The sequence below is a fragment of the Ostrinia nubilalis genome, chromosome 23, assembly GCF_963855985.1.
Source record: "Ostrinia nubilalis chromosome 23, ilOstNubi1.1, whole genome shotgun sequence".
NCBI classification, from domain to species: Eukaryota; Metazoa; Arthropoda; class Insecta; order Lepidoptera; family Crambidae; genus Ostrinia; species Ostrinia nubilalis.
Genome location: NC_087110.1, coordinates 2,941,757 through 2,967,857, shown reverse-complemented (window position 1 = coordinate 2,967,857; position 26,101 = coordinate 2,941,757). Strand labels below are relative to the sequence as shown.

General features: G+C 38.1%; 1 protein-coding gene and 1 long non-coding RNA gene across 2 annotated transcripts in view; both read left to right on the top strand.

Annotated features, from left to right (window-relative positions):
• The window catches only part of LOC135083314 (uncharacterized), a 155,800-nt gene that overhangs the window by 117,959 nt on the left and 11,740 nt on the right, over positions 1-26,101 (top strand). The window lies entirely within an intron of this gene.
• Positions 165-25,651, top strand: LOC135083163 (cell adhesion molecule Dscam2-like). Its single transcript, XM_063977898.1, has 24 exons — positions 165-169; positions 1,341-1,495; positions 2,094-2,184; positions 3,928-4,149; positions 8,118-8,286; positions 8,536-8,671; positions 8,989-9,108; positions 10,289-10,465; positions 11,482-11,626; positions 14,804-14,952; positions 15,826-15,991; positions 16,500-16,639; positions 17,362-17,514; positions 18,009-18,099; positions 18,264-18,346; positions 18,601-18,729; positions 20,922-21,074; positions 21,444-21,573; positions 22,245-22,420; positions 23,103-23,282; positions 23,517-23,630; positions 24,280-24,471; positions 24,842-24,949; positions 25,407-25,651. Exons 1-24 carry the CDS (start codon positions 165-167, stop codon positions 25,649-25,651), a joined length of 3,429 nt encoding a protein of 1,142 aa, XP_063833968.1.

Below are 26,101 nucleotides of genomic sequence, written 5' to 3'. Positions count from 1 at the left end.
CATTATTTCTGACTCGATCACGCACATAGACTCAATTTTATTAAAATTCTAGGTAGACATTTGCTTGAAAGTAAATCAGCTTGTTCATTTTCAATTCAATTCGTTAATCAATTTCAATTTATGTTGCAAGATTTGAACAATACATTATTCAGTCAGCCGCTAAGATGCGGTAAGAGTGGTGGTTAGGCTTACACAGTCTGTTACTTGTATTTGCATTATTATTCAAATTTTATCGAGCGTCTATCTTCATTATATCGTTTCTTATAATGTGATAGGTATAAAGACTGTTGAAATATTTTTTGTTTAAAATTTCTATATTTATATTTTTAGTATTTTTTTTTATTTGTACAGTTATTTTTATGTTGTTATTGTCTTCAAGTTATATTACAGCATTAGGAGCTGACATAATATGGTTCTTGCTTAATTTATGAAACAATGTCTTTTCCTGATGCCTCACAAACAAATCATTATCTACCAGTGCTTTGGAATTAGGTAGGTAAAATTATTCAAGAAACTGTGTTGTCCAGAAAAAATACAACTAAAATATAACTTCCAATTGTACATCTGAATGACACCCAAAAACGACTGTTACTGGAATTTGAACGTTAAGTGATGGCTTAAAATATTATGACGTTCATAACAAACACCCTAACGATGACAAAGCTGATAATCCTCCAAATATAAACGTCATCATTTAAATCCTCACGCCAAATAAGCGGTAAAGAAAGACTTAAGGCGACATTAAGGAAGCTTATTATGCTTTAAATTATACAGCCGCATTCACTCAGAAACGTCGTGTAATGGAGATAAATAGGCATCAATTACTTATCATTATCTTAATCTGCGATGCCAAAATGTGGCAAAATGGTGTGTTTTGGAGCAATTTAGTGGAAGACCATCATGACGGAACTCAGTCGTAATTTAATTTTTAATGCGCATTCTCACGATGTTTGCAGTGAAAATGCAGCGGATTATAATATTTGAGAGAATAGCTGAAAGGTTTACAAACATAATTTATTAACCACCAGTGCTTTTAAATTAGGTAACATTACTTATGTGTCTAAAGCGACGATAGCCGGACGGTGAAGGTGTAAGACTGGCCGATTCGAGATCCGAGGAAAGCTGGTTAAAACCCCACCGCCGCTAAGTTATTATGGTAGTACATTAAATTTTAATTTAATCCACTGGTACTTAACACAAACTTTTAAGGTTACCAATGTTACCATGAGGGCTTTCTAGGGGGCCAATTTGAAAATCATTGGAGGATTTTTAATTGGCCTATTTTCAACAATCCTGTGGCTGTCATGATGATGATTTTTAAATTTTATCTTTATTTTTAGGTATACTCTAGGTCAAATGATGTCACCGTCAGGCGCTGGAGTGGTGTCACACTTGAACATCACCAGAACTAGAGTGGAAGATGGCGGTTTGTACTCCTGCGTGGCTATAGAGGGGGATTCCAGCGCTGTGCACATAGCTAGGATTGATATTTATGGTGAGTGAAGCAAAGCGCTTTCACATCTCTTCTAAGTTACAGGTCTAGCGCTTAGCGTATGGGAGCGGCACAGGAGGGAGTTTTTGTAACTTCATCGAGGCTTCAGATCTACTTCAAATTTTTAAGCTCTGTCACATCATTTATGTCAATGTTAACCCTACTGTGCTGATCCTATAGCTCAGATACTCACTGAGCCTATAAACTACTTAACGAATAAGAATAAATCGTAAGAAATTAATTTTACTTACGTGATTCTGACAGAATAGAGTAGGTCTACCTTCTCTTTGCGTCTGGGTATCATAAAAGTCGTTATGGGAACAAAAATATGCGAGTATCAGGCCTTCAATCTCTAATAATCCGTCCATCTGATCAGTATGGTGGAGTATAAACCAAATCCTCCAATCACCTTTGGAAGCTAATGAGGGTCGTGCTCCTGTAGTGGAGACTGGAGATTAATACCCGTTTTCACCATCAATTCCTAATTTTAAAGTGAACCACAGAACAAATAACAGAAGTTTTGTTTACATAGGGGTCACTTAAAAATAAGGGATTGATGGTAAAATCAGGCATAAATGACCTGATGATGAGTTTCTTTCAGGACCACCATACATCAGGACTCTGCCACCCATAAAAGTGCAGAGTGGCGAACCACTTAAACTCAGATGTCCATACTATGGATATCCTATAAGGTAAAAATCTGTTTCTTTTTTCTTTTATCATGCCAATAGAATTTATTTGCTAAATCTAAATTCTTTTTCTCGCGACCAAAAAACTTTTGTTTTGTACCAAAATATACATTTATGAATTTTCATATCTTTAGAAACAATTCATCATTTTCACCTTTACAACTTTATGTGACGTAAGTAATTCTCTCAGGTCCTATCCATGTCTGTATCAAAATATGAACGTCGGTTTAACAGATGAGAATTTAAAGTACCAAACAAATAAACAGAACTAAGTATCCCTACTAATATAATATGGGGCACACTGAAAACCAGCGCCGTGGCCTTCGTCACCGTGGGCCACGGCATATGCTGAGTGGGGTCCCGTTGCAGTGGGCATCTTGTTGGTGAATGGGTGGCACTGCTCAGTTTACTCTTGTTTTTATGTTTTTTTCTTCTTCCATTATAATGTGCCACTGTCATGTCTATGTAATTGCCTGTCTTTGTGTGATGTCCATTGTAATAAATGTATCTTTCTTTCTTTCTTTCTTTAATATTATAAATGCGAAAGTAATCTTTATCTCTCTGGCGCTCTTCCATGCCTAAACCACTAAATCAATTTTGATGAAATTTGGTAGACATGGTTTGATTCCCGGGAAGGACATAGGATAGTTTTTATCCCGGTTTGAAACAGGGACGCGCGATAAAGTTTTTCTGTGACAGACCAAACACGGCAAAATACCTGAAAACAGAGCTTTCTGTGACAGAAAGTAATTTACGCAGGCGAAGTCACGAGCAACAGCTAGTATTTCATATTTATCTCGTTATTGTTTACTACATTATGTATTCACAACATAATTGATGTCATATCGGATTTCTGGCCCACTGATCTGCTTTCCGGGACTATAATCTAAATTGACATCGCAAATGATTGCGAAAATGAAACTTAACACTTGTGACGTAAAGCTGAAAATCGGTTATGGATAAATTGGACTAATTTATCTTGATTGTCTGTTACCTAGGTATATTGTGTACAATTTTCATTAAAACTAGTGATGCTAATTAGAATGGAGATATTATTATTGCCATCTATCTATCTATCTATCTATAGCAGCCTTTGGGTTCGCCTTCGAACATAGGCCTCCTCTTCAACCCTCCGCCGACTTCTTTCCATGGCCACACGCATCCAGTTCACTCCAGCCTGTTGCCGGATATCGTCTGTCCACCTGTCTGTGTAGGCGGTCTTCCCCTGTACATTATTGCCATAATTACGGATAATAATGAATGTAGCTATCACCAAATTACTTATCGTCGTTTAAGTTCTATCACCACGAAAAAAAAAACTAAATAGCAACTTTTCAGGAATTGCACGAAACGACGCGTCTTTCGATTCTCTAGCGAATGACATCAAAATGTTCAAACCGCCAAAAAATTACTTCCCTAACTGACGTTGTAGGTTAAAGCATTCTCCTGATATTTTATACAGTTTGTATTGTCAAAATAAAGTTGAATTTAGAAAAAAAATCAACTTTGGCATTATGAATTGTTTGTCTATTTTATTCGCAAAGTTTTAATTTTGAAAAATAGATGGCGCTGTCTTCTTGAGATAGATCGCGGTGACAAAGTATTTTTAAATCAATGTTGACCCTTTGGAATTTTATGATTGTTTTATTCCCTGACTCGAGCAAGCTTTGGCACCAATTAAAAAAGAATGCAATGCTCAAAACGTTATAACCATTTATAACCGTAATAATTTTTGTATTTTTTTAGCAAACTAGACTGGGAACACAAAGGGAAAAGGATAATCAGCACCAACCTGCCCCAGCACAGTCGATACAAACGCACTGGCAACGTCAAGAGGAGACGCAGGAAACGGCAGATATTCGAGCCGGGCGAAGACGGGGTTTTGAACATAGCTAAAGTGGTGAAAGAGGAGAATGGGGACACGTATACTTGTATAGTGTACAGTCCTTCAGGAGAGATGGCGAGAAGGTATTCCTTGATTAATTTTTTTGTAGATTTTTATACTTAGACCAAAAATTTCAAAAAATTCAAATCCTGTCGATAGAGGTTCGTTCGTTCGTTTCAGCCGAAAGACGTCCACTGCTGGACAAAGGCCTCCCCCAAGGATTTCCACAAAGACCGGTCCTATATCTATGTCGATAGAGGTACCTACATCATTTTACTAATCAAGCAAACCTGCCATTTTCAAAGTAAACTAACATTGTTTCGCAATAATAAGCGGTTCTTACAAATAGGATACAAAATTGTAAAATAATTGATAGCTTAGTACCTAAAAATAATTCTACAACTCTGTGCTACTGGTAGGCGTATCTAAAAATAACTTTTTTTATCCTGTATTTAGGAACCTACGATTAACGAAAATCTCGCTCAACTTGATTCAAATATTCAAATTACATTCAAGCCTGACTGAATTTCTATATTTAGACATTCTTCGCTTTATTTTTGAGTGTGAGAGCAGTTTTGCGTCAGAATTCGATCCAAAGCCTATTCCCACCTGTCGGTCCCACCGCTGTAACTTCTGTGTAGCTAGGATCTACAGCTTGACCGCCAATAAAAACCCAACGATGAGAGACGTGGTATAGTCGTACATCTGTGTTAGTTGCTTGCCTAGGCATAGACCACCAATTTTTAGTTGGCCGATAGTTGGGCCCGATTTTAATTTGTATGAAGAATCGGCTGATACCAAATCGGTGTAATGTGCGCACTTTCGTACATCTCCATACTGATCAACAGCCCGATTCAACTATCAGCCAACTAAAAATCGGTGGTCTGCGCCTAGGCTTAGTTTACTCACTAGATCTGGTTCTCTTCATCCGATTTCTTTAGTACTTTTCTAGATCCTTATTTTGACGATCTCGGATCAAAAAACTGAAGAAACAGTCCACTTTTGTAACTTAATTAATTGCTTGCAATTAAGATAGCACCTATTCAAGACAAATGTATTTTCCTTTACTTGTGTTTGTCTGTCTTATTGATCGTCCTAAGTAAACAAAATTCGGATCGGGCGAAGTGAGTAACCGCTCTGTGTAGATTCATAATCGAATGTTGTTTTAGAGCGTTCGTAATTGGTAAATCAATAGTAGCTAACTTCATTAATCCATTTGCTGACTTCAGTCAACGTTTATCGCCCTTGTTATGTGTCATGTGCTCAAGATATTCGAAGAAGGGAAGGATTTAATTGATAAGTCAATTTCCTGTCGGCAGTACTAAAGTAAACACTGTAGCATCTAATACAGCTTTAGTAGGTAATAAATAAGGGTGATATTACCAGAGTAAATACAAATGAGTAGGTCATCTTCATAGAAACGCCCGAGCGCGGTTTGTATGTGAGCGCGCGCACCAATACGTATGCGCACACTGACAAAATTCAGCGCACCTCACCGCTAATCAACGCTAAATTTTGTCAGTGTGTGCGTGCACGCCGCATACGTATTGGCGCGCGCTCACATACAAACCGCGCTGGGTGCGTTTCTATGAAGATGACCTACTCATTTGTATTTACTCTGATATTACATTTACAATTTATTTATTTGAGGAGCTGCAGACTGTATGATTTTAGGTCCAGCGCTTGAGTGAGTCAGCCTGAGGTATGGGAGTGACATGGAAAGGTTTTTTTTTGGTACTTCAGGTCACCCCAAAAACAGTGCAGTACAAAAATAGCTGTTTAATCATGTGTATTAAATCTATAATAAAATACCCAAAGAATTTAGGACATGAAGCATTTGTATTTTTAGAAACATTTTTAAGTAAATGGTTGCTATCACTGACACTTTACGATTTAAAAGAGTTCTTTGACTTGCTGTAGTTTTGTTCTTTTTTAGAATCGTCGCTAATATTGTGGTGTTTCTAATTTAACTTTTGTATGCTAATAATTTTAGCTAAACATGTATAGTTCTCACTGTCTGTACCTAACATCTTTATATACCATGTTTAATTGCAAATAAATGATTATGATTATGATTATGATTATGACAGTTATAGGAAAGCAAGTCTTCAGATTTGTATGCTCTGTCATGTCATAATGTCAATGTCACTCCTCCCGTGCAACCCCTGTACCTCAGGTGCTGACTAAGTTAGCGCTGTACCTATAATATGGCCATACAAACCAGGGATGTTATGGATATCCGTAACCGTAACCGAAACTTTCGGATATCCGAAATTAAAAAATATCCGTAATCGTAACCGATTCAAAAGTTTCGGATAGTTTCGGATGTAGGCAGTTAATTTTTTTTATAGCATTATAAGAGCTTAATAGCACAATAGCCTGCATTACCTTTATAATGCCATCTAGTATCAATTTTTATTTTTTTATTACTTTTTATTCAATGTAGTGTGCGGCCATGAATGAACCGTGTTGGACAACTATTGTAATTTGCATTCTAAAGCACAGATATCAGTAACCGTAACCGAAACCGGTATAATATTATTCTTATATCCGTAACAGTATCCATAACCGAAAATTTTGTGAAAAATATTATTGGCAGGTAGTTGCTAATTGCTCATAAGATAGGCCCCCTTAATTTAATTTATTGCCCGTGGTGCATAATCTTTTCTTAAAGGTTTTAAACCTTTGTTTGTCACCTGTCATCCGCTTTGCAATGGAGGGAAGTCGAACCTTAATTTCGAACTCCTATGTTCTTCTGATTAATTTCGTTGCGGGTCCAATGACAGTTTAACTTTCCCCCGGGACAAACTTGACCTTCATTGGTTGGGTTTTTGTGGCGGTCAAGCTGTAGATCCTGGCTACACAGGAGTTGCAGTGGTGGGAACGAGAGGTGGGAATAGTCCCGTATCCATAACCGAAACTACATATCCATAACATCCCTAATACAAACCACATTCAGCAACAACTATACGTGTCTCATTTAAGCTGCCTAAATTACAATTTGTGCCAAACATTGATAGGTTGTATTGTCTTGAGCTGCACTGCCAGTGGTCTATAGAGCTACTTATGTATGCTAGGTAATTAGGTCGTATGAGTAGTGCTGTGATGCTGTGTCGATATGCTACTAGACTGTCGACTGTCGATGGTGACGGCAAGTATTTACAATTTGTTAATTGTAGCTCCACGTGTCAGCAATTTGATTACTAGAGTCGAATTGTATTTAAAGTAAAACTGACGATTAAAAATACAGTTGGTGATAAATTATAAATAGGACTACAATGAGTAGCAATCGAATGCATAACTGATACAGACTCGTAGATAGACCCCGTTACGTGGGTCTAAACAGGTATATTTTTTGGAAACTTACTATCGAAAATATTAACTTATGGAAACACTAAGGATGTCCCAGATTAATTTCAAAAAGGTCTTCATTTTGCTCCAATATCTGACAATAAAACCATAGTGTCAATAAAGCAACCCTCTCAGTTGATATTCAGTAGCTTGCGTAACTATAGTCTAATGCACTGCATTTCAGTCGGTTGCCTCGAGCTTATAGGTTAATCTTGATTACTGGAATACATAACAATATCGATATTCGCAGAAGCACGAGCGATTTGCATCACTAAGCATGATTCTCTGATGATATGCATTTTGGCAATCAAAGACGAATGAGTAGATATTATGCTGCTATTGTTGGAATTATTAATTAAAAGTGTTAACTTCGCAACTTTAAACTTAAGCAAAATTCAATGGAAATAACTTGGCTTGCTAACTAAATATTACATATTACAAGCGGTTTAAATGCCTCTTGACTCGAGTCTTTATAAATTCAACAATACAAGTAATGTCAAAGGACCAAAGTTATTTTTAGAATAAAGCGTAAATCGCTATTCTATGATTAGAATCATTCTTTGATAAAAATACCTAGAAAAAATACTTTGAATTACGTTGAAAGAGAACCACAGGGAAAAACAATTTCATGAAGATAAGGGAACCAGAAGTTTCTTAGAAAAATATTCATGGAAATAATTTTATAAACTTATTTATTCAGGTCCTTCGAGATTCAAGTGGTAGAAGCTCCAGAGCTGGATGAACTAAGAGTTGGATCAGGTTTGAAAGAAGGTCAGATTGTACAAATCACATGCAACATCATAAGTGGAGATCCTCCCATTTACTTTTCCTGGTTGAAGGATGGGAAAAAGATTCCTGCTAATTTAAAGGTACATAACATTACATTTGGAGATAATATTTCAAATTAGAATATGCTCGAAAAAGTTAACTACCGGTCTACCTTTCATCTTAGATTTTAAAGCATTGGTTTTATCTAATACTAAATGATGATGTACAATTTAGCAAGAATGAGAATACAAAAACTCCCTTTAATGCCTCCAATGAATTTCAGATTCACTTTCACAGAATAGGAAATGGGCTCCGAAAGTGCACCCTGCGTAACCCCCATTCTGTTCCAGATCACGGAGCGTAGCGCAGAGCTATTTAGCGTGTTAATAATAAAGCGAGTTGCACTCGAACACTGCGGGAAGTATACGTGCATAGCCACGAACCACGTTGGAAAAGTTAACCAGACTGCAGACCTGTTTATAAATGGTAAACTGTAGTGAAGGCTTTTGTTGAAACGCTCGTAGCTCTGAATTGGTTTTTGAAAGGATTGAGTGGAAGGAAGTTGTGATAGACGGATGAAGAGTTGTGAGGCAGAATAAGAACTCATTGCTAGTAAATAAATAATAAATAGTAGTAAATGTAGAATCCTTTTACTAACTATTCTGAGGTTCATTATAGAATGAAACTCAGTTCGATTAAATCTCAAGAATAGGCTTTTGATTGTTCAAACTTCAATATTTAGAGCATCTATTAATCTCACGGTACAATATTCTCTACAATTAAACATTTTTTTCGTTCCTTAGTGGCACCAAAGTGGATAGACGAGCCTACAAATACATCGTTGCTGTTGGGCCAACGTGGCATCGTCTACTGCAATGCTAACGGGTATCCTATGCCTCAGATACATTGGATGAAGAGAGATGGTGAGTTGTGTTTTGTATAATTTTTATTTGGTATAGCAACAGCATTTTTTTTCAAGAATGATCGCACTTTAAGCTAAGCCATGTGAACTTCATCGAATATAGATTTTTTTTTAAACTCTTAACCTACAAAAACCAAAGTTATAAGGGATAATTTAATTTTTCTTTAACATCTAATTACGGTACAGAACCATATTAAAATTTGTGGTGTATGGAACTTAACAAACAACCTCTAAACTCATTACTACATACTGAGAATTTGTAAAAGATGATAACTAAAGATTTTTAATAATGTTGCCTTGTATTGATATAATGTTGACCGAAATAGATATTTAACACTCACAATCTATTTTAATAAAAATAAGTTTGCCCAAAATATTATTACATACGCAGTACAAAAATAATATTCAAGTTAATTAAATTAATTCCCTTTTGTTCAAGTGTTTCACTTTTCGGCGTATTTAACTCTCAAGTTAATTTATTTTAGTAACTTTAAAACAAGATTAATTACTGAAAGTAGGTACTTTAAGTACTCACTTCACTCGAGTAATGATGTTATTTCCAAGGTTTGAGCCAAAATAGGCTTAAAATTAAATATACCCTGCAAAACACTTCTAAATGTTTTAATAAATTAATTAGAGGAAATATTAATTATTTCCCGGGCAAATGGAACGAGAATATTGTTAGAATTTTGAATTTATAATTTTTTACTATCATCGTAACCCCTTTTACTCGTACTACTCTTTTTATTTACAAACTAAACATAAACTTATTTCATTCATTCATTCTAATTGTGGTGAGCTTCAAAGGCTTATGTTAAAATAAATAATTTCCCTGCTATTCATACGAGTATCTATGTGACGTGTTTTAACGTAAGAAGTAATAAATAAACTTGAATTCATTAATGCCCTATTCAGAATTGTCTTCAAAACGTACATTTCAAGTTTTTTGTTCTCTTTGACTTATTTATTTAAACTTTAATGCCAAATCAATTAGAACATGAAGCGAACTTAATGCCATAAGGCATACTCGACTAGTTTACCTTCGGGTTAAGCAGAAAAAATTCGTTTGGCAGTACTATGTAGAAAGCAAAGGAAAAACAAAAACAAATATGCTACATACATAAAATTAAGATAATAAAATACAACTTACCTGCTCCCTAATAAGATTCAAATTTTTTCAGCAACCCTAGGAATTTGGAGACCAGTGCTAGACTTGGCTGGTGGTGGAGTGATGAGCTACCCAAATGGAACCCTCATCATCGAAGTGGTATCGCTGACTGATGAAGGAATGTACGCTTGCAACGTTGAGAACGGAGTTGGTGATGCACTGAACAAGAATTTGTGGATAAGTGTAAATAGTAAGTATTTTTGCTGATTCAATGATAACTCTACATCTACATACATTATAAAGGATTAATTAATATAAAAGCTAGCTTAAATGAGTTTTACACTTTATTAAGATAGATGCCTAGAAAATATTTGAAATTAAATAAAACTTTACTATTTTCTAGAATATTATATATTTTTGTCTTAAATAATTATTGTTGATTTTGTTAATGATTCAAAATTAGCTTTGGTTTGTTTTAACTCAATGTTCGCTTTAATATTTAATTACTGTGCGATAATACGACGAGCATAATGATGTAAACATTTCCATTCTATTCTAACGGATAAATCAGCAAACGAATTCTACTCAATAGTATTGCCAGGATATTAAAAAATAGTTTGCCAAGATATCCGCCATTTTGCGGACAAAGCCATCGATACTAATGCATCATCGAGCTAATGAAATTACGGCAGTTCTTGGCAAAGCTGCTCGATAACTCATTGTCTTCAATGGAGCCAATTTAAGTTATATTCTAAGGTCCACAGCAGACATTCTATTAGCATCGGCGATCGGCGATTTAGCCGCTTTCTTGAAGCTGAATGCAGCGACCACACATTCCATGCACTTAAAAACGCCAAGCGCGGCAATTGAGTCGCTTTTCGGAAGCTAGATGCAGCGATATCAGTCGCTAACGCACGATTCTAATACCGCGTCCGAACGCAAGCAGTCACGAAATTGCGATGCTGCTTTGGTAGAGTCGCTAAAACGCGTAATTCCAATACCGCGTCTGAACGCATTATTTATTAATTGTACAGGATGTTGCCACAGGACGTCCACTGCTGAACATAGGCCTCCCCCAATGACTTCCACATCGCACGGTTGGTAGCGGCCTGAATCCAGCGCCTTCCTGCTACCTTTATCAGGTCGTCGGTCCACCTTGTGGGTGCATAAGTGTAAACGCATAATCGAATCGCCGATCGCCAATGATAAAATTAGCATGTCTACTGTGGCCCTTAAGTTCTATTCTAACTTGAAAATTATTTCTAGAGCCGGTGCATTTCGAGTCTGTGGGTTCGAATTTGACGACGAAGATGGGGTTGCCAGTAACGTTGACTTGTCGACCTTTGGGGGACAGCCCGATCAGGGTCAAATGGAGCTTGGACGGGAAGCCGGTGGACTTTACTTCTTCAAGGTAATGGTTTTTCTTAAATTAATATATATTGGTTCTAGCGGAGCAGAATTGGCCTCAAAAGACTTAATATTTTATGAGAAAACAAGTGTCTCCTTTGAAGTTTTAATTAGATTTTCTAGACTCCACTAAAGGTAAGTTTCAAAGTAATATCCAAAGAGATTAATCTAAAAAGTTGTTTGTTTTACGAGGTCGTGGATAAAATATTTAGATATGAAATGAACATTTTTGATTGATTTTGTAAAATATTTTCACCATTAGGTATAAGTTGAATATTTTAGTGACTCAATTGTGAACTAAAATACAGTTTTTGGTTTGAAAAGTGTAACAATATGAAAATGAAATTAGGTTCCCCTTGGATTAGGAACTAAGTTCTTGAAAACTCCGATAGATGGCAGCTAGATGACATCGTATTCCCACAGCATACCCTAAGGATGATTTAGTTCTGGAAAATGCATATAGATGGCGTGCTGACGTCGCCCAGTTGTGGAAAATATCCAGGATGCTTGTAGAGAGATAAAGTTTCGGAAAATTCCGACAGATAGCACTAGCATTGAGGAATATTCGGATAAATCTAGGTCGTGGAAAATCCAATAGATGGCGCGAGTGACGTCACAGTTCTAGCGCTTGCAGCGTCCCGGAGTTCAGATAGTTTTGATGCCTCCAGTGGGTCTAGTCAAAACGCACTTTAAAATCGCAAACCCATCGCAAACCAGTCGCAAACAAATAAACAAATCGCAAAAGAGGTCGATAACAAAAAAGGCTTAGTCAAACAGCAAAAAATCGAATCGCAAAGCCCTACCTATCGATAATCGAAAGACTGGATTGAAATTTCCCATACAAAGGCTTAGCCAACATGCATTTAAGACTCAATCAAAATCGAATCGAATCGCAACACCCGCCATTTTCATTGCGATTACTAAAACCCCGGTGATAAGCTTGGATTCGATCGAAAACCAATAGGGTGAGTTGCACCACCTAACTTTAAACGTAACTATGACGTTAACCGGTGTTTTTTGTATGGAGTTTGACAGATTTTAGACGTTTGTCAAAGTTAAACTAAGATGGTGCAACCCACCCTAAGGCTGTTTTGACAAATCCGTATCGCGATGTCGTTTTGACAGCTAGTTTGACAGCGAAGCATAGACGTAAACAGAGAGCAGAAAGAAGGAAGAAACTAATTTAAAAAAAAAAGCTAGAAAAAGTAAAAACAATCGCAAAGTCATAGACATTTTTTAACTTTTATTCGATTTTGAATGAACTTTTATATCGCCGCGTCGTTGGTGGTTCAATGTGCATTTTGGCTGCCATTTTCCGATCGAATCGAATCACTGGTGACGCGGCGACTGACATTAGTGAAAACTTCACATTGGTTTGCGATGGCATTTTGACTAGACCCACTGTTGATAACAACAAGGCATCCAAACTATCCAGCACAAAGGACAATGGGCAAAATGGTACCCGGCTCCAATAGATATGTGTCTAGTATCGTTTGACAGGTCTTACCAAGATGAACAACTTTTACTATGACCACCAGCCTCAGATCTGGTTGTGTACGAAGATATACATACTTTTTTGCAGAATGGTACCCGGCTCCAATAGTAATATTTGTAGTGTCATTTGAAAGGTCTTACCAAGACGAACAACATTTACTATGGCCACCAGCCTCAGATCTGGTTGCGTTCGAAGATAAAGATACTTTTTGTGTAACCTAAGTATCGCGCGCTCGGGGCAGGGCACCGACGAGATGGTCGGACGCGGTGAGGAAGACGGTGGGCGGGAGTTTGCATCGTGCGGTCCACACAGCTTATGACCGCAGTCTGTGGAGGAACACTATCTGTGGTCGCGATCCTCATCAGTGAGGGACCGAGGAAGAAGAAGAAGAAGTATCATACGTGTCCATCGTATGGTACTTAGGTTATGCGAGGCAGGAAGGGTTTACTGCTCCAGCATCCTTCCTTAACTCTATAATTATTGATGGGGATAATTGTGAAATAAATATTTTTATTTAAAGAAGTACTACCCCCTTATTAATAAAAAGTTACACCTAGGAAGAGCCTTGGATTAAAATGACATTTCCATACTAAATGACAATTTAAGCCAGAGTTCAACTAGGGTGTAACTTTTATTAATAAAGGGGTTAAAGTTTTATTACTTCTTAAGGGTTTTATTATGGGTTGCTAAAGCGAATAAACCCACAAAACCCAATAAGTCCACCCACAAGATGGACCGACGACCTCATAAAGGTAGCGGGAAGGCGCTGGATGCAGGCCGCCACCAACCGGCCATTGTGGAAATCATTGGGGGAGGCCTATGTTCAACTGGACGTCCTATGGCTAAAATGATCATGATGATGATGATGAACGCGAATAAAGGGCTAATAGCTTGGGTAGTTCATCGTAGGTATAATCCTTTCCTTTTCAATGCTTCTTTTAGTTATATTAATAGAATGTAGTCATAATACATACTCGTATACATGGATGATTGTGTTATACTTTCATTATAATACTTAGTGGAATTACTGCTTTCAAAATGTGAATTAGAACTGGCCCCATAGCAGACATTTTCCTACATCTAAAGGCCTTTTAAAATATATATTGGTTATGGCTATTGGAGCGGGTACCACTTTCCATACATTTGTGCCCATCATCCTTGATTGAATTCATTGAGTTATATCAACGAATGATGTTTTTTTTTTCACTGTGAAATTCAATAAAGTATTGAGTATAATTGTTTCAAGAACTTTTATTTTCGAGTGTTCTAATCGTGATTCAAATACATAAGATGGGAAAATTTTATTTTAAAATTATAGATTTAAGGATTTGCAATATTGGATGCGTTCTGTGGTCTGCGGTCAGATCAAAGTGAACGCAGCACTTTTTTTTGTTATTTTGATTTTAACTGTAACAAATTATGCTGAAAGAGGTTTTTACTTTTTAGACTTTTGCTTAGTTTATTATTTAATTTTTAAATAAATTTTAAAAACAAGGTTTAAATAAATGAACTAACGCCCGTATTAACAAACGATGCTTGCTTAAGTGAAGCAGCAAATCGAACGCACAGCGTTGAATAGAACTCTGTGATTGGTTCGTGTGTCACCCTGTGCGTCCACAAACACTGTGAGACCTCATAGTAATGTTTGTGAATACGGGCGTAAGTTATATTTATTAATCTTTTCAGAATAACGGTTTCCGAGACTTTAACCCACAATGGTTTGAAAAGCATCATCAGTATAAGCTACGTGGAAAGCAGAGACGGGGGCTCGTACGAGTGTCGAGCGAGCAACCCGTACGGTGTCGCCACCTATGGCATCAACTTGAATATTCTTGGTGAGTTTTTTTTGTTTCGTACATGTGACGTCATCGTAAGTTCTGTTTCATTTATTTGTCCAAGATTGTTTTTGTTAAACCATGTCGCCACTCAAGAACTTTCCTGCCCCAGCGGCCATCAGCTCTACGAGCTATGTGCCCCGCCCACTGCCACTTTATTTTAGCGATTCTGCGGGCTATGTCAGTTACTCTGGTTCTCCTACGAATTTGCTCATTTCTGATTCGATCGCGCTGGGAAACTCCGAGCATAGCGAGCCGGAAGACGTAGCGTGGGCAGGCCTCCCACTAGGTGGACCGACGATCTGGTGAAGGTCGCGGGAGGTACCTGGATGCGAGCGGCGCAGGATCAGTCTTCATGGAAATCCTTGGGGGAGGCCTTTGTCCAGCAGTGGACGTCTTTCGGCTGAAACGAACGAACGAACGAAACCATGTCAACTTACTGAAAATGTTAAGATCGATGGCCTTGGAAAGTTTCGACTGTTAACTTGTAACTAGAAAATCACCTACACTAGGGTTAGGTTTCACCATCTCACTTTAACTTTAACCAACGTCAAAAGTCTGTCAAACTCCATACAAAAAAGACCGGTTAACGTTATGGTTACTGTTAAAGTTAGGTGGTGCAACTCAGCCTAAGCGAGTTCATGCTATCAGAAAAGTATTTTAGCTTACTTCCCCAATTCATTTTTCTAGCATAGAGATTAGGGCGAATCCTCCATTTGTTTCTGATAAATTTTAATTAGACATACGGCTCCTGCAGTGGCAACTTAATAATGACCTGATGATGAAAAGCCAATCCTACGCTTGACTCTGGTATTAGACACAGCTCTCCTAAACTGACCTGATGATTTTCTGAAATCAAATAATCAATTTCAGAACCTCCCACTCCACCCCTGGATCTTCAAGTAGACTCCGTCACCAGCAACTCAGCCAAGCTATCATGGCGGGACACCATCAGTACCCATGTCCAATACTACACCATGCAGTACACCACCACTGATTTCATGATGTGGGACACGGCTAAAAGCATCAATATTACCAGGTATGATTCAAAATAGAATAGACCTCTTTACTCTTCCCAGCACTATCCTAAATCTTATCGTCGTAGATGTCGACAAAGCGACTAAGGGACAAAATATAAAATGAGAACGTCAGTCCACTCCAACGTATCGGGCCAGTATGAGTGTAGACCAAATTATCGGGCCTCTGATAAAATGAGTTAGAAAAGGTCGTTCTTTTGTAAAGTCACTAAATGACCTGTTGATGATTCAAATGAAAACTAGACAAGCGAAAAATTCAGTTATGCTCAATAAACTCCGAGATAGACAATATTTCAAGACAGTTCAATCCACCCAAGACTTCTTAAACTTCACTGCTTGGTGGCAAAATTAAAGATCCCTATACAGGAGTCACGGTGCTAGGATATCTTAAGGTGGAATCCTGTTTGTGGACTAATGTCTATTTACGCGTGAGAAAAACGCAAAATTTCACAATATTCCGAGATTTGAGTTCTTTATAATACTATCCATATTATGTGCTTGTATCCCCAGACAAGACAGTGACCTCCGCCAGAGTATCGAGCTGAGGGATCTTCAGCCAGCAGTCGACTACCGGGTGCGAGTAGCTTCTGGAAACCAAGTCGACCTCAGCCCATACACTCAGCCTGTACATTTTACTACGCAGCAAGATGGTACGTAATGTACAGTCGCGGAATGAAAAGGTTCGTCACCTTAGTGTCGGTTTTCGCTTGCACTAGGTACTGTAAGAGTCAAACCTGCCAACATAACAGTGCAAGAAACAGTGCTGCTAACATTTAAATAAATATGACGTTTGCTAACGAATAAGGTTTTGCTTGTTTATTTTTCTATCCCATCAGTGCAATGCAATGATGACATTGACCAATTGACAATAGTTTTTTTATTTAATAGGAATAATAATGGCAGGTTGAACCAACAAGAAGGTTTTACTTTATCAATCATAATAATCTTCTTGACAAGATAAATCGTCAAACAACTTTGATCTGAATAATTTTGAACTTTACTGACGAACAGTTAAAGATTATTTTCTCTAACTCGAGATTATTCTGTAACATAGTTTCAAAAGGTAATAAGTGCTCGCGATTCGTTGAAGGAATAAATTTGAAAACTGACGAACCTTTTCATTCCGTGACTGTACTTAAATAAATTTTAATCTACAATTTGAAATAAATGCTACATATCTCCTGTTGTGTGTGGTTAAAGATTGCACTCGTGGAATGAACCATGATAGTTTTTATTTGTGTCTTTTTCGTTCGTCATTTTTTAAGTATTGATTCAAGTATTTATCTTTATGTTTTGCCTCCTTTTAAGTAAACATCTTTATCTATGCTACTGTTGTATGTTTAAAACACAGGTATTTCTTTAATATTTACAGCGCCATCTTCCACGCCACTAGGAGTACAAGTGCAACAAACAGACATCCCTGGGGAGCTCCTCGTGTCGTGGATCCCACCACCGAGGGAAAGCCACAACGGTCAACTGCAGGGATACCACGTCAAAGCAGTCCCGAGGATCAGTGGAGAATCAGGTAAGTTTCATACATCGGGTATTTTTGGTAAAAGTCTAACGGGGTCGGAATTGCACAGACCCAACTAGAATTTAAGGAACGATAGTTTGATCACCGGCAACTATTAAACAATGGTATATTGAGCCCACTCCTAACACAAGCATAATTTATCTTAAAGTTCTTGCAACTCACGAAGGCGAGTAAGCTTTACTTGTGTGTGTACGTTTACATGCACATAACGATAGTGTAATGTCTATCAAAACTTTGGAAAAACGAACACCACCACTCATGTGAAGCTCACTCGCCTTCGTGACTTGCAACAACTACTTGGATGGCATTATTAAAGTATTTTGATTAAGAAAATTTACTCTTGACCTTTAAAAAAACTATCTGCACTAATTTCATCAACTCAAAATCTGACGGATTTTTGTTATTTCTTCAATTAAAAATGTGATAGCAACTACATTGCTGTTAAGTTGTAAAAGTTCAATAATCAACGCTGTTTTCTTTTCTAGGACCAAACGACACGCAAACCAAAATGGTGAAAGTGATGTCGCGAAAAGGAAAACAAGAAACAACGCTGAGTGGGTTGTTGAAAAATACTAGGTAAGTGAAAACTTTTCTGGGCATTAATGTAGGTAGAATATTGAAATGGTACAAAATTCTAGCATCAAAGCGCTCGTACTTAAGTATTGATCTCCGCAGTCCTGGAGCTTAAGATGACAAAATAAATGAAGAATGAAGATGATGATGGTGATTACAATTTTCAGATACGCAGTTACTGTGAGTGCCTTCAATTCAGCTGGGAACGGACCATTTTCTTTGCCAGTCTACCAAACTACTAGAGAAGGAGGTAAGAAATGAATGAATGAAATTCGTCGTCTTTTTAAAAACATCGAACTATTATGAGTATGTATTTTTTTTTTAGTTTATGCATCAAACAGTGTTCGAAAGTGATTTTAAAATGTAAAATTTTCTTGAGAACTGGATAAAAATTTGAGATGATACTTACCTTACTACTTACTTACCTTGTTTGCCCAAGTCTACAAATCAAATCTAATAATTTATTCATTACTTATTTTACAATATCAATATCAATGATTTCAGCTCCCGAACATCCTCCGTCGGGAGTGGAATGTCGTGGCGTGTCATCATCTTCTATGCGAGTATCGTGGCAACCGATCGTGTCACCTGGCGCTTCTTTATTGGGCTACTCTATTTATTATGGGACTGAAGGTTCGTGAACTAATTTATGAATGTTTTCTACTTTTCTATAAAATAGGGGCACAGAGCTCTTAGACCTGACGGCCTTTGAGGCTAGAAAGACCTATAATGGCAATCACAGGCCGGTAGAAATAGCTAAAAGACGGTCACTTGCACTTGGTGAACCGAGGACCTGTCTGGTGAAGGTCGCGGGAATTTCCTAGATCAGCGCAGGACTCTTCGGAGAAGGCCTTTGTCTAATAATGTGGACATTATTAACAAAGTACAAAAATGGATATAACAGAAGTTTTAATTTCCCATAACCTATTAAGGTGTGGTTAAAATAAACTCTTGAGTAAGATTTCTTGCGTATATTTCAAGTAAAATAAAACGAATTACAAATCAAACGTGCATGGCGAGAACAACCGAACAACGAACCAAAAACAAAATGCCTCTAGCGGTATTCAAACGAACTATTTACCTTTTTAAGAATACCACGCAAATATATTAAGTATTATAAGGGTATTTCTCATCGCCACGGTTCTCATCGTCACCTTCGTGGCGAATTTTATTTCTAACTTATTTCAACTTTTTTTAAACAAAAATTGTAGCGCTTGATGTGAAGATTGTATTCTCAGTAAATCAGTCAAATAGTGAGTCTCGTTTGGAAGCTTTAACGTTTTGAATTTTTTGATGCCACGAAAGTGATTCTGTACTTCACAGCAATAATTTTTTCAAACTTTACTACTGTAAATGACTCTTAAGTGTTTATAAAACATATATTGTATCTTATTTTCATAGATAAATACCAATAACATAATATAAATAGGTACCTACTTCATTACAAGATAAAATTTTACCGATTACGTCACCTACTAAGTTACAAGATTCTACGCAATTGGTTTTAAGGGTGACACTGGTGGCATTCTAAAATGCTAAAGAAGTAAAAAACGGATTATCAGTACCTCAATAAAAGAGAACTCTAACTGATTATCAGTCCCTCAACAAAAATATATTTTTTATTTAGGCCAGAGGGCCTCGTATTTTTGTTGTACAACTTTTAACTCGAACTTCAGATTAAATTTATCTTACAAACAGATACACAGTCACATATACAGACATACATACAGTCATACAGACAGACAACAAAAATACGAGGCCCTTATTTATTTATTGATGTACTGATCTCTACTTACCACGTATAATTTATTAGTTTTTAAAATATTGTAAAAACATAAACACCAGTCACTATATTTTAAAATAAACCAAAGCAAGAAATCACTTTCGTGGCCTAAAATCACCTTCGTGTATAAAATACCACGAAGGTGATGCCACGAAGGTGACGAAAATTTTAGTTTTTTATGAATTATTCTTAAATTTGGATTTAACGGTTCAAGTTGAATACTACACAAATAAGTCTAACATGTTAAGTTTTCAATAGCAAAGTTTCAATTAAATTGTTTAAATTTTAGAGGTAGAAAATATTGTTCAAGCAAGCGACGGTATGTCTATGGATAATCACAAAAAGTTACGTATTTTTTTCGCGAAGCGACGATCGACCTATCTCACCTCCCCAATAGTCGAAGCCCGACTGACGTTAACGGAATAGAACGCTGTGATTGGTTGCTGGTGTTCGGTTTAACGGCAATCTTGTATTATTACTCAAAATTTTAGGTGCCTAAAATCGTGTGACCGACGTATTTCGCTTTCTCAATTCAAAATAATTATAAGAAGATATTTTTTTGATTATTGTGTGGAAAGTATATTTAATTACGATGATTTTAGTATATGCTACACACAAATTAAATGAAAATTGTGAATGCAGTAACCAAATGTTTCATTGCAACCGAAGGTGTGACACGATGAGAACGCCAAAAATGACCCCGTTTTTTATCGTTTCATGTGATTTTTTCGTATTGTTTTTGCTTCTATTATGATAAAATTTATTTTGTATGTAGCTAAATAGATATTTTATCATCTGATTTCAAAGTTATTGTTCTAACTTATACCGTTTATGAACTATTATTGTGTGACCATCAAATTTGAGTGTAAATGAGAAGTACCCATAAAATTTACATCTTAACATTACAAAACAAAGCTCAAAATTCAATTCTATTTCAGTCATAGATTATTGTATGCTTGAGATTGAATCCAGTTTTCATCTTCGTTCTGTTTTAAGGATCATGAGCTTGTAAAACTCACACTTGACCGGTTTCTTATTCCAGACAGTCCATGGCAGAACGTCAGCACACTCCACACTGAGACGTACCTCCAAGCTCTGCTCAAGTACACCAATTACACCGTGAAGGTGGCTGGTTTCTCCAATTACGGCCTCGGACCTTTCTCGCTTCCTATTGTCTGCACTACTCTGCAAGATGGTAAGTATGTTTACTACTATGCCAGAAGTCACGGGTTTGATCCCTGCACAATACCAATTTTTTGCGTGAACAATGTATTTTGTCTATCTAGTTATTTTCTACCCCTAAAAGATACCATCGAAATAGCGACCACGTACTGGAAGACTTAATTTATAGGAAGGTCTGCCACTACATTGCACTTGAAGAAAATGCTGAATCCTCAACCACAGAGGGTCTGGCTATCTTACTACCAACTGCCTAAACACAACCTTGACTTCAAACTTTGCCCTCTTTGATATTGAACTTAAGACCTCTAAATCTGAGGTCTTCTCAGTCTATAGAGTCGTTAATTTAAATATTGACTATTAAAACTAGTTGAAATATTTCCAGTGCCCGGTCCACCATCAGCCATCAAAGTGGTCGTCTCATCGTCCTCATCTCTACTCGTTAGTTGGAGACGGCCGGACCAGCCGAATGGAGAAATTATGTACTATACGGTGTATGCCAAGCCAGTGTCCAGGTAAGTTAAATAAATTATTATTATCATTTTAACAACTTAGCGATAAACACTCACACCCTGGGCTGCACCATCTTACATTACTATAACGAACGTCAAGACTGGCAAATCCATACAAAAACACCGGTTATACGATACCGGAGAAAATAAAATTATGATTATGCAAGTCAGCTTTGCGAAAAGACCGCTCAAAACTTTTCAATCTCAAATCTCTATAGTTACCTGATGCTGGTACTAGGGCTACCTGTAGATCACATAACTCCTCTATGACTTACAGCAACCATATCGGGTCTGCTGGGCTCATTAGATTTGCCTTAATGACGGCTTTTATCGTATGGATTAAGCTTGTTTTAAAAAGTAGTGTTATTTTTGCTAGTATTTAATGGGATATACAAAATACACAGTTCCGGGTATTGTGGCACTTTATATCCAACTGTGCCAGAAGGAGAGTTATGTTTTTTACGAATCGTTCCGTCGTTCGTTTCAGCCGAAGGATGTCCACTGCTGGACAAAGGCCTCCCCCAAGGATTTCCACAAACACCTCCCGAGAACTTCACCAGATCGTCGGTCCACCTAGTGGGAGGCCTGCCCATGCTACGTCTTCCGGCTCGTGGTCACCACTCGAGAACATTTTTTTACGAATACTTATTCACGATTTGCTCAAATACTTTCAGTACCAGTGCCCCCCAAAGCTACAGAGTGGAAGCGAACCAAGAACAGTCCAAACAGCTGACGTTCCCACTTACTGGGCTACAGGCTGGGAAGCAGTATGAGGTGTTTGTGAGGGCCCATACTTCTGCTGGGGAGGGCTCGCCGAGCAGCAGGGTCCATGCCGAGCTGTCTTCTAGAGGTAAGATGACGTCACTGATCAAATTGACGTACCTATATACAGAAAATGTATTCTTGTTCATTAGAAGGGCAGCCTAAGAGTAGGCGCACACCGTTGATTTTTCGTCGGCCGATAGTTTAGTCGGGCAGTTGATCAGTATGGGCATGTATGGGAGTGCGCACACTACGCCGATTCGATTTGGCCGATTCTTCATACAAATTAAAATCGGGCACAACTATCGGCCAACTAAAAATCAACGGTGTGCGCCTACTCTAATAACGACGGAATGAATTGCATTGTGCATAAATTATTTTGCTCGTAGCCTGTGCTCGTGATTACATAATTAAAAAAAAAATCACGTAGATTTTAATGCAAAAGGAATAGTAACATAATTTATTGTCGTTCAATTTAATAAAATTGACAAAAATATTGTGATTTCGGAGCAACTAATTAATTAATCAAAAATCTTTGTTACTAGTATTATTTGATACTCGTAAAATATAATGGCAAAATAGTACCTTTTCCTATGACTTAAATTTTGGTCTGTCACAGAAAGATAAAGATGACTGTCGCATGTTTTTCTTCTGAAAACCCGTATAAGAACTTTCTATGGGTGTTTTTCTGTGTCTTACTCTCTCTATACCAAAAGGCTAAAGCATCGATTTGGAAGTATTGATCAAATTCTGAATCTTTTCAATTCCAGTGGTAGCCGGTGTCGCGTCTTTAGGCGGACCCATCTCAGTAGGCGTGGGTAGCTCCTTGCTACTTGTCTGCCAATGTGTGGGAGTACCACCACCACGGACCGTGTGGTACCACAAGCACAACATCATCACCCACCACCCGCGGTTCACGAGGAACCATGATGACAGCCTGCTTATCAATAGTAAGTATCCAGTTGGAGTCACGTCCACCCACAAGGTGGACCGACGACCTCATAAAGGTAGCAGAAAGCGGCCAATCTGTAAACTATTTGGGGAGACCTCAGACAGTGGAAGTCCTATGGCTGAAATGATGATGATGATTATCCAGTTTTTAGTTTCGACACCCGTCTGGTCTTAAAAATCGCTTATCGAGATCCAAAGATAGATCAACTTCATGGGTGGCTCCTTGCTACTAGTCTGCCAGTGCGTGGAAGTACCACCACCTTGGACTGTGTGGTACCACAAGCACAACATCATCACCCACCACCCGCGGTTCACGAGGAACCATGATGACAGCTTGCTTATCAATAGTAAGTATCCAGTTGGAGTCACGTCCACCCACAAGGTGGACCGACGACCTCATAAAGGTAACAGAAAGCGGCCAATCTGTAAATTATTGAAGGAGGCCTCAGCAGTGGACGTCCTATGGCTGAAATGATGATGATCCAGTTTTTAGTTTCGACACCCGTCTAGTCTTAAAAATCACTCAACGAGATCCAAAGATAGTCTGCTTATTAACAGTAAGTACCTATTTGACTTCAAGTTTTAACGCCACTATTCTGTATATCTGCCATATTTATGTTCAACTGAACTGAACATTGTGCACTTGTAGCTACAGTTTTTTGGAGACGTAATACTTTCTGAATCAATATTATGGCGCACATAGCTCGTAGAACTGAGGGCCGTTGGAGCAGAAAAGCTATCTAGTGGCGAATCCGAAGACGTAGTGTAGGTAGACCTCGGACTAGGTGTACCGACGACCTGTTAACAATCCCAGGGTACATAATGGGTGCGGGCAGCGCAAGACTGGTCGTTGTGGAAATCTTTGATGGGAAGGCCTTTGTTCAGTAGTGGACGTCATTTGGATGAAACCAAAGCTAGTAATAGAATGGAAGACTGCATAATAATATTATTATATTCGGACACAATATTTTTTACCACTCATAATTTCTTTTCCAGACATAGACCAATCCCTCAGCGGTAACTACACCTGCCTAGCCAAGAACCTCTACGGTTCTGACTCGGTGTCGTACGCTGTATCAGTCCTGCCCACGCCTGATGCGCCGACCGTGAGGGTGGTGGCACACAAGAACTCTTTGCAGCTACGATGGGATCCGCCAAGGAAAGTGGGTGGGAAGACGCAGAGGATAAGTGAGTATATTGAAATGACTCCAATGATTCTTCATTCTTCTTCACTCGGTCAACTGCTCCTTTAAGATAGTAGTAATACCACCAGTCACTGACCCAGAGGGTTCGATTTCCAGTAAAGGCTTGAGTTTCTGTTTGATTCGGTGAGTGGTAGGGCTTGTCCTAAGTCCACCTGGCTAGCTACCTATGTCTGTCGCCATGTTAACAGCATTGTTATGCTTCGGCAGTTGGAGGTAAGTTTGTTGGCCATAAATGGTTCAGACTTCTGGAGGAGTAAGTTTTTATCTGGTGCAACCCAAGAGCTTCGATGTAGTTGCACAACTGTCTAGCCAAGAACCTCTACGGTTCAGACTCGGTATTTCCGCTGTATCAGTCCTGCCCACGCCTGATGCGCCGACCGTGAGGGTGGTGGCGCACAAAAACTCTTTGCAGCTACGGTGGGACCCGCCAAGGAAAGTGGGTGGGAAGACGCAGAGGATAAGTGAGTACATTGAATCAAGCTAGTGATAAAAATAGGTCAACAGCCCTGTAGGGTAGGGAAATCACCAGTCACAAACCTAGAAGTACTGGGTTCAATTCCTCCGAGTGAGTGAAACGCGCTAATCAAAGACAGTAAACAATACAGATCATCACTTTCCGTCAGGTGAGGAGATGTAGGGCTAAGTTTTATAACAGTAAAGGTAGCAAGAAGGCGCTGGACGCAGGTCGCTACCGGCCGATCAACATGGAAATCATTGGGGGAGACCTATGTTCAGCAGTAGACGTCCAATGGCGAAATGATGATGATGAAATCGTAATAAGTACCATTCCTAACGTGACAACATTTAGCGTGGCTACAGATGAATACCGTACCTATCCTATATGTTCCACTCTCTGGCAGCAAACTAAATGATGAACATGTTAAATTTAATACAACATTATTTAAATTTTATTTCCAGACTACAATTTGACCTGGAAAGAAGCCAACGGCTCCTGGCAAGACGCCTGGACAAACAAAGGGACATCTCTGCAAGGAGTTCAAGAGTACACACTTCAAGGGCTGAAATGTGGCACGAAATATTCTATCAGGATGACGGCTGCCAACAGTGTGGGGTCGTCCCAACCTGCGTATGTTGACGCTACTACTTTGGGAGGAGGTAACGCATTGTTCTTTAAGAAATTCTTATGTAAATATCTATGCTAATTTAACCGCAAGTTTTTATGATGGATGTTCATACAAAACTATAGATTTACCAAAATTCACGTGGCTGAAGTTGCGAAATAAAATTAGTTTTAAAAGAGTACATAATCCGTATCAGTCAAGTTTGTTCAGGTGTGATGAAAAACTGATAAATAGAACAGAAGATTAGAAGATTTTTTCCCAAAATAAAGACACCAACCAAATACAAGATATTAATGCAGATGCAATGTAACGCTTAGAAAATACAAACGTTTTAGTAATAGATAAACATACTATACCTAATGCTCATTTTTTTTTACTTTTACTTGATGATCTGAAATTATTTCCAGTGCCTATCTCCCCATCAAGCACGGAATGGTTCTGGAGTAACGCGAGCCACGTGTACATTCAGCTCAGCGGTTGGGACGACAATGGCTGTGAGATTACCAGATTTGAAGTGGATTACAGAGAATT

Coding starts and splice junctions, on each gene's coding strand:
- LOC135083163 (XM_063977898.1), top strand. Junction 17,515..18,008: donor GAGGATCAGTGGAGAATCAG/GTAAGTTTCATA, acceptor TTTCTTTTCTAG/GACCAAACGACACGCAAACC. Junction 18,347..18,600: donor CCAAACTACTAGAGAAGGAG/GTAAGAAATGAA, acceptor CAATGATTTCAG/CTCCCGAACATCCTCCGTCG.